General features: G+C 58.0%; 1 protein-coding gene across 1 annotated transcript; it reads right to left on the bottom strand.

Annotated features, from left to right (window-relative positions):
* Nucleotides 1–2670: 2670 nt before the first annotated feature.
* VOLCADRAFT_119978 (uncharacterized protein) lies at nucleotides 2671–8728 on the bottom strand (the record flags this gene model as incomplete). The annotated part of the gene is made up of 10 exons (XM_002958457.1): nucleotides 2671–2696; nucleotides 3024–3161; nucleotides 3860–3914; nucleotides 4643–4815; nucleotides 5218–5338; nucleotides 5942–6024; nucleotides 6380–6528; nucleotides 6841–6963; nucleotides 7782–7853; nucleotides 8061–8728. Coding segments are annotated over 10 exons (1608 nt in total), but the record flags the coding sequence as incomplete, so codon positions are not given.

Raw genomic sequence — 8728 nt, 5'->3', positions numbered from 1 at the left:
GCAGAAACAATGCAAACGACGGGTACGGCTCTCAACCAGCGAACTCGACGACCCGGACATCCCCTGCTGAGGTATATGTGCGTGTGTAAGATAAGTGCCCAGAACGTGCGTTACGTGCCCAAATCTTATCCTTCAGATATAAGGACCCGTCACGGGCTGACAGAACGATTTTGGTTTTTTTATGTGGTAGAAAAAATGATCCACACGCTTGTTTATAATGAATTGAAACGCACTTACCAGTTAATCACCAGACAGTTGCCTTTAACTATCGTGTTGCTTGAAAGTCACGACTGCAAACGTATTGTCGAGTTTAAAGCGACGTCTGCGCCGCATTGCTGCTGGGATGGTTGTGCCCCTGCAACGGCCGCTCCGGCCGCCTGCATGTACACACCGAGAATGAGCAGCACCACCCAGACCAGCAGAGCAAAGTTGGGGAGAGGAGCGCGAACGGGGGCGCAAGGGGGATGTGCGGCTGCAGATATCTTGCTGCTGCTGTTGTGGCTGGTGGTGGTTATTGCCGTCCCTGCCGTTGAGGAGAAGCTCCCGTGCGATGCGGGGTGATGACGGCCTGATGAGCGCCTGGCGGACCCTCCAGCGCCATACGCATGGTGTCGCTGAGTATGATGCTGCCGACCGCCTTGCATCTGCTGGCGATTCAATCAGTCGGTGGAAGGCTGGTAGGGAACTTGGGGCTCTGCCCTGAGGTGGGTCTCTGCCTGGCGTAGTCGCTATTTCGCTTGTATAATATTTAATATATTACTTCGTAAAAAAAATCAGACGTGGAGTGTGAATTGCGATGATCGCGACATGAGCTTCAAATCTTTTTGTATATTCGTGAGTGCGGCGTGGTGAGAAAAGGTGGAGTGAGGATGCGGAGCTACGAGCGTTGTGTGAGAAGTTGGTGCTTTTTAAGTGCGGCGAATCAGCGACACAGCGAAGTGGGCTCCAACCGGCAGGCAGCAGACCCTCCGCCGTCCGACAGGCGGCGGACATCTGCAGCACATTCCAAGAAAGGAAGGTGGATACCTCTACTAGAGGGGTTACGAACGCATACAGGGCAGTAAACTCTTTTGAGTTGTAGCTCCGGCGGAGAAGTGGTTCACGGGTGGAATGGCTCACGGTTCATGGAGGTCACACGTCGTCAAGCTGACAGCAGCTGATTTGCATTTTGCGGCCGCGCGCGCACACACACACGCAGACGGGACGGGCTTGACAATCAATTTCCTCGCTAGTCGGCGAAGTCGCTAGAGGGCGCTGCAGCCCGCCATATATATACAGAGAAGAGAGATATGGCTGTAGTCCACGTAAAATCTTTCTCGCAGATAAAAAAATCCATCGTTCCAGATTTTGACGTAGTGATGCACTTTGGTTTTGTTTATGTTTTGTTTTATGATTGTTTCTAAAGAGACACAGATTAAAGCTTTTCAACCCAGCCCGCCCTCCTGTCCCTCTCCACAATTTTGGTTGACCGTTCAGCAGCTTCTTACATTCACGTGAAGGCCGACACGCAGTCAGTCTCACAATAGTAGTGCACTTCAACAGAGTCCGCCCCCCCTTCCCCCCCACCCACACACCCACACACACCAATTTGCTGGCCCCCCAAAACAAACAAAGTGGTGATAAGCAACTCGGGTCGCAACTCGCGACGAGCAGCAGAAATCAACTGGCATGTGCTCCATAACGCCACGGACCGCACCCGGCCATTTGCATCCCCATTTGCGTCGCCTCGCCGCGAGTCTTGTGCGGGGGCGAGGGCCGAGGGACCCCACACCAGGGAGTTGGTCGCCACCATAGCCACCGCCACATATTTCCCACACAGACCAACTAGACAACCGCGAACTGAGGCAATTCGCAACTGGAGCATTCTCGTTCCTCGTTCCTCACAATTTATACACTTGTGCAGGGCACAGGACGGTGTACGTACTTCCGAACCTAACACAACTTCCCCTGCCGATTAAGAGCATCAGTAGCGCTTCTCCATGATCCCGCCCGGCCCTTTACGAGGCTGCATGAGCAACAAAATTCGACAATCCTCATGACTTTATATTATATGCGCCAGAAGACCATTTCCCGCTTGCTTGGTAAAGTCTACTCCGAAGTCCTATATCTCTTAGAAACAAATCCTTTTCGACCTCTGATCTACCAAAGCTAGGCTACGCATGTCATTTTTAGCAGATGCTACGTCTGCTGCACATATCTACCGCAAGATCGGACTTGTCTCTTGACATATCGACCAAACCACCCGACGTGCATCAACTGCTGCTGCTGCTACTCGGCTCCTTGTCTTTTTGCTTGCCAGGGTGAACCGCCTTCCTCAAGACAGCAACACACCCTCCAAACGCCGGGCCATGGGAGAGATGACGATGACATCGACAACGACGACGACGACAACGACGACGCGGGGGAGGACGCCATCATCCGGATGTGCAAAGCGATTGGCCGTCATCATCATCAGCCTCCCTCTTCCGCCTCTTATCTCCCCCCCCCTCCGCCTCTTCACTCGTCCCCTGGCAGCATGTCACGGCTGCTGGGCGGGTCCAAACACGTCGTAGACTGGATGGCGAGGCCCGAACCGGTCGACGGGATGTTGAGCGCGCTGGAGAGCGACAAACCCCCTTGCTGGGTGCTGCTCGACATGCTGACGACGCCACCACCGCTTGTACCACCCACCGTGCTGGCGGCGGCGCCGCCGCCACCTGCAAACAGAGACGACAGCAATAACAACAGCAGCAGCACCACCATCAGCAGCGCCGTAGCGGCCACCAGCACCACCGTCACCTCTGTTACCGCCCTCTCCTCACCACCAGCTGTCCACCTCATCCACCCGGGGGAGGGGGGGGGCCCTTCCGGAGAGCAGTTTGGCCACATCACGCGCACGTGTGTGCGATTACGTATGTGCCCATCCCCACCCACCCACACACGCGCAGAGAGACACATACATCCGCACACACACACACGCACCTACATACGCACACACACACGAACGCAACGGATGTCCTGCCCCCTGCCCCCCAGGTGCTTACCCACGAAGTCCGGATCCAGCCCGGTTCCTAAGCTGGGGTTCACGAAGTTGGGTGTGGCAGATGCGGCGAACACCGGTGGACTGCCGCCGGTGGATGTCTGCTGTCCCCCTAGAGTGCCACTGGGGCCGGATACAGTGCCTTATTGGGGGGCAGGGGGGGAGGGAGGGAGGGGGGAAGGGGGTGGGGAGGAGGGGGGAGGGAAAGGAGAGGAATGGTTGGGTGGGGATGGGTGGCATCAGAAACTGCAGCACCGGTGTGCAGTGCTGGTTAGTGTGCTTGCTAGCTGGCTTGCTGCGCCACCATTCCACTATGCATATAACGATGGCTGTGTGTGGAGTGAGAGTGCCGCTTGTATGTATGTATGTGTGTATATGTGTGCCTATATGTGTGTATATGTGTATATGTGTGTGTATATGTGTGAATGTGTGTGTAAGTGTGTGTGTCCCCCAGGGCTCGTTCCTAGGCGTCATTGGGACAAGAGCCAGGGCACGGCGCGTGTGTAGCCTCACCCCATCCATACTCCCCGCGCACACACACGCACACTTATCTCTATCAGCATCAACAATGTCTTCATGACTCGGGATGGTAATAATGGACAGACACGCGGGTCAAGTGCATATGTATGTATATGTATGCATATGTATGCATATATGTATGTATGCTGCCTGCCGATGCGAGCGGGCGAGCCCTTCCCATGGTGCCCCGCAGTGGGAAGATGGGGTGCCCCGCAGTGGCATGCATGGGGTCCACACATCACGACCAACCACCAACCGTTAACCGCCAACCAGAGCAGTAGAGCAGCTAGGAACTGGCCAGTACGGGACTGCACGGCCCACCTGACGACGAGGCAGTGCCCCCCGGAGTGGTGAAGGTGCCCGTCGTAACGGTGCCCTGCGACCACACGTTCACCAAAATCATACAGCTGCTATTACGCAGTGCTGCATACATATATATATATCATCAATTGTCACCGTAGTCTAGGCGGTTAGGATACGTGGCTTTCACCCACGCGACCCGGGTTCGAGTCCCGGCGGTGACATACATATCGAACATACACTAGTGGCGGCTGCGCAGCACACACCACCATTATCACACAGCGAAAGCTATAGATAATTTATATTATCATATTATCTAATTATATTAGTATCATAAAACTTATATTGTATTGTATTATGACCTGTATCCTTTTATATAAAATATAAAATATTATTATTACATCATATATTATTAATATATTTGCTTTATTGCCTCTTCTTGAGTATTTAAATAAAATTCCTCCGACATGTGATAATGCCTTCAAACCTGCATCCATTAAAAGCTCAACTGCTTCACTTCACTTGAAGGGGGGGGAAGGAATTATTACCAATTTCCAAAAATTCCCACTAGGGAGGAAGAGGACGCTTCACCCCGGGGGTGGGGGACGTGCTCAAAAGACTCCTAGCCACGGCAAAGCTGTGCGCCCTGCAGCCTGCCGGCTGGCCGGGCCAAGATGGCTGCACGTAACCAGCGCCACCACTGCCCCCCTCACAACAACACCACCACCGGCGCTCCAAACCCTACTTCCCCCAACTCCTCCAGTAACATCAAAATCCGTACAGTCCCTTGAGCTGATGTCGTACCGGCTGGCCGGTGACCGTGTTGACGTTGCCACGGCCAGTGACGGTCGGGGCGGGGGCGGGGGCGGGGGCGGGCGCAGGGGCGGGGGCGGGGGCGGGGGCAGGCACTGGTGCAGCGGCGGCAGCGGCGCCTTCGTTGCCTAGCCCGACTCCGCTGCCTCCAATACTCGGGACTTCTGTAGCGGCATTGCATTGCATGGGGGGGTTTTCGCCCGCGGAGGGTACGTGTGTGCGTGTATGTGAGTGTGTGTGTCACACATCACGTCCTTTCTCAACCCCTATCCGCCGCCCAACGCAACGCAACGCAACCCCCTCAAAAACCCCACACCACCACACACGTTGCCACAAAGACTAAACACAACTGAACAACTAATCTAAGCCCTCCCCCTACATACATCCACAGGACAGAACAAGCCCATCTCACACACCGTGAGTACCCTCGTCTCCTGTCTGCGGGCCCGCTGCCCCACGTGCCGTACCCGTGCTCCACGTGCCGTACCTGCACCTGCGCCCCACGTGCCGTACCTGCGGCCACATCGTCCCCGCAGCCGTGCCGCGTAGCAGCGGGTCACACGTACCTGGGCACACGGAGCGGCCCTGCACCTGCTGTCCACACGACCACGTGGTGCTGTAGGAGGGCGAGGTGCCGGGGGAGGTGCGCTGGCAGGGGTCGCCGAACACGCTAACCCCGAAGATGGACTGATTGCCGTACGACCAGTGACGGTGGCGGCAGGCAAAGGTGGCGACGGTGACGGCGGCGGTGACGGCGGCGGCGACGGCGACGGCGACGGTGGCGGTGGCGGTAGCGGTGGCGGTGGCGGCAGGCAAAGGTGGCGACGGTGACGGCGGCGGTGACGGCGGCGGCGACGGCGACGGCGACGGCGACGGTGGCGGCAGTGGCGGTAGCGGTGGCGGTGGCGGCAGGCAAAGGTGGCGACGGTGACGGCAGGCAAAGTGGCAGGTGGCCGGTCGCCGGTAGATGCGGCGGACAGACATTCACACAGACAAGGAAAGAGGACAGAGGAACGAAGAAGAGGGGGGGTTGATGCGAAGATGTGCCAGGAGGGGAGATGACAAAGCCAGAGGCGGTGAGCAAGCTACAAAACGTGTCTCAGCAGCCAGGGGGGGGGGAGGCGGAGGGTACTTGGAGGCAGCTGCAGCACCAAAGATGCGACCGATACTGCAGTACCATTTTACTATACGCTCGCAAGAAAGAAGTGAAGTGCACGCCGTGCGTGTGCATCTGTGTGTGTGTGTGGTGTGTTTCATCCCTTCTGAGCGTTCCCCCGCCCCTCATCCCACCTTGAACGCGGGCTCCACAGTGCATGTTCCCTCCGTGTAGAGGACCTTGGCCAGTCCGTTGGCAGTGCCGGTGATCTGGGTGCCTGGTAGGGGGTGTGGCGGGGTGGGGTGTGTGGCGGGGTGGGGTGTGTGGCGGGGTAGGGTGTGTGGCGGGGTAGGGGGTGTGGCGGGGTAGGAGGAGACAAGGGGTCCGTTGCCAACATACGATGTGCTGGGCGCCAAAGGGGAGTTAGGGCGGGCGGAGCACGTAAAAACACACGCAAAAGACAACCTCGCTCTTTCCCTCCTCTCTCCCCCCCCCCAACACCCCCTGGAGGACTCCGGTTGCGTTTCGGACCTCTTGGACACACCGCCGCACAGCTCACTTACCACAGTTCACTTTCCTTGCATACACGCTGTCCTCTCTCCCCCCCCCCGCCCACCCCCCCTGGAGCTCACTTGGGGAGCCCTGTACCCAGGTGGTGCTGATGCCGTCCGCCGTCACCGCCACAGTGCCGCTGGTGTTGCCGGCCAGGAAGATCTTGGCGGTGCCTCCCGCCACCACATCCGCATCCCGGAACGTGCCGTTGAGAGCTACGGTGCCCAGCCTGTCGGGTAGGGGGTGTGCGGGGTGGTGGTGGTGGTGGTGGTGGAGGTTGAGGTGGAGGTGGAGGTTGAGGTGGAGGTGGGGGCTCCTAGGCCCTCCTCCACTTCCTCTTCCTGCCTCTGCTGCTGCACACGGAACGGCCACACGGTCCTCATCCGAGCACCACCCAAAACCCCACCCAAAACCCCACCCAAAACCCCACCCAAAACCCCACCCAAAACCCCACCCAAAACCCCACCCAAAACCCCACCCAAAACCCCACCCACCCACCCACCCACCCCCACGCACACCAGCCACCCAGCCACACACGCACCCTGTGTTGGTGACGTAGACATGTCGCGCGGTGAGGCCCTTGGCCAGGATGCCGCCCAGAGTGGTGGCGGCGGCGGAGAAGGTGGCCACGGAGAAGCCGGGACCCACCACCAGGTTGCCGGGGCTGCACGTGTGTATGCATGTGCGTGTGTATGGACGTTATGTATGTGTGTACGCGGGAATGTGATACGGGGACAGGGACAGGCGGAAGGTGAAGGTGAAGGTGAAAAGGGGAGTTGGCCGCAGTGTGTGTGACAAACAGGGGGCATGCGGCCACGAGCATGACATATGTACACACCAGTGATTTTTTTTCATTTAGGGGGGGCCTCAATTTATTCCGACCTAAGTAACAAAGTTGCTAGGGTCGCCGTAATTTATTCCGTGTGGGGCGCTGGGGGGGGCTACGCCCCCCCCAGACCCCCCCCAGATAAGTTACAACTCCCCTCATAGACCAAGAGGCACGCACTGAGTTGGCACGTTTTCGTTCATGTACGCACTCTTCATGCCTTTCGTTGCCTTTTGCGTGTTTGGCGATGTAAGGACCGGTCATACATTCTGCTATGCCGCGTTGACTCACGGGCTTGACCTTCTTACGGCCCCTCATATATATTCTATGATTGCAAATACTAAGGTCTGCACACTTCGGAGCAATCTGGCAGCAATGGACGTTTTTGGCTGGAGGAATGAAAATGTACGGATCGGCCTCAATTCATTCCGTTTTTCCAAAGGCCAAAATGGCCTCTTTATTCCTTAAAAGGAATATATTACTTAAAAAAAACACTGGTACACACACAGGCTGTAACACCAGCAGGCAAAGAGTACTCAGGGAGATGCCAGGGGAGCTGATCCCTCTTACACACGCATACACACATAAACACGTTAACACACACACAAAGACGCATAGCCGCCCGCGCACGGTGGTGAGCAGGTTGTGTCCCTCACCCGAAGTTTTGAACGAAGCGCAGGGAACTGGAGTTGGCGGTGTAGACGGTGAGGTTGATGACGTGGTTGGTGCTGTAGCCCTGATGTGCGTGTGCGTGACGATGGCGGCCAGGAGAGAAACACTTCTTAAAAGCGTAATAAGGATATTTATTTGTATGCACGTCTCTCCCCCCTCCCAATTTTTCCCCCTCCTTCCTTCCCGCCGTACGCCTCGCCGTCCTTCCCGCAGTACGTCGCGCCGTACATCGGGCCGTATTCCTGTTGTACGTCCCGCCGTACGTTCCCGCCCTCCCGAAACTCGCCTGCGACAGCGCCAGCGACAATATGCCGTCGGCTTGGGAGTACGTGATGTCGGTGCCGTTGATGACGTCTAACTCGGCTTGCATGAGAATCGTCGCGTTGCCCCCGCCGCCGCCCCCGCCGCCCCCGCCGCCACTACCGGTCGTGTTGGTGCCGCCGGCAGTGGTGTTCTTAGAACCGCCCATACCGCCCATCATGCCGCCGCCGCCGCCACCGGTGGTCATGTTTTCGGAGCCGCCCATCATGCCGCCGCCGCCGGCACCAACCGGCCCTGGAAGAATGAGCACGTTGAAGGGAAGACAAGAGCGTACGGCGACGACGTCGCCAGGAAGCTCCGCGCCGGCGGCAAAGGTTGCCTGGCCGGCGCCCGGAGCCGCCGTAACGTTCGTACCCCCCGTTGTGTTGTTGCCGCTGCCGCCGCTGCCGCCCTCAGCAGTTTGCAGAAGGGCCCGAGTGACGAAGAGGTCGGTGCCGCGCTTGGTGGTGCCCAGCGCAGGGCTGGTCTGGAAGGCAAGGAACAGCAGCCCCAAGAAAAGCCCAAGGCCGGCGAGAAGGGGCGCATCACCGCGGTGAAGACGGGCGGCGCCTCCGCGGTCGCGCAGGGGCGACCGCGTACCGCCGCTTCGGGGTTGCCGCGATAGCAGCAT

Source organism: Volvox carteri (genome assembly GCF_000143455.1).
Source record: "Volvox carteri f. nagariensis unplaced genomic scaffold VOLCAscaffold_95, whole genome shotgun sequence".
Lineage (NCBI taxonomy): Eukaryota > Viridiplantae > Chlorophyta > Chlorophyceae > Chlamydomonadales > Volvocaceae > Volvox > Volvox carteri.
This window is presented reverse-complemented; position numbering and strand designations above follow the sequence as displayed.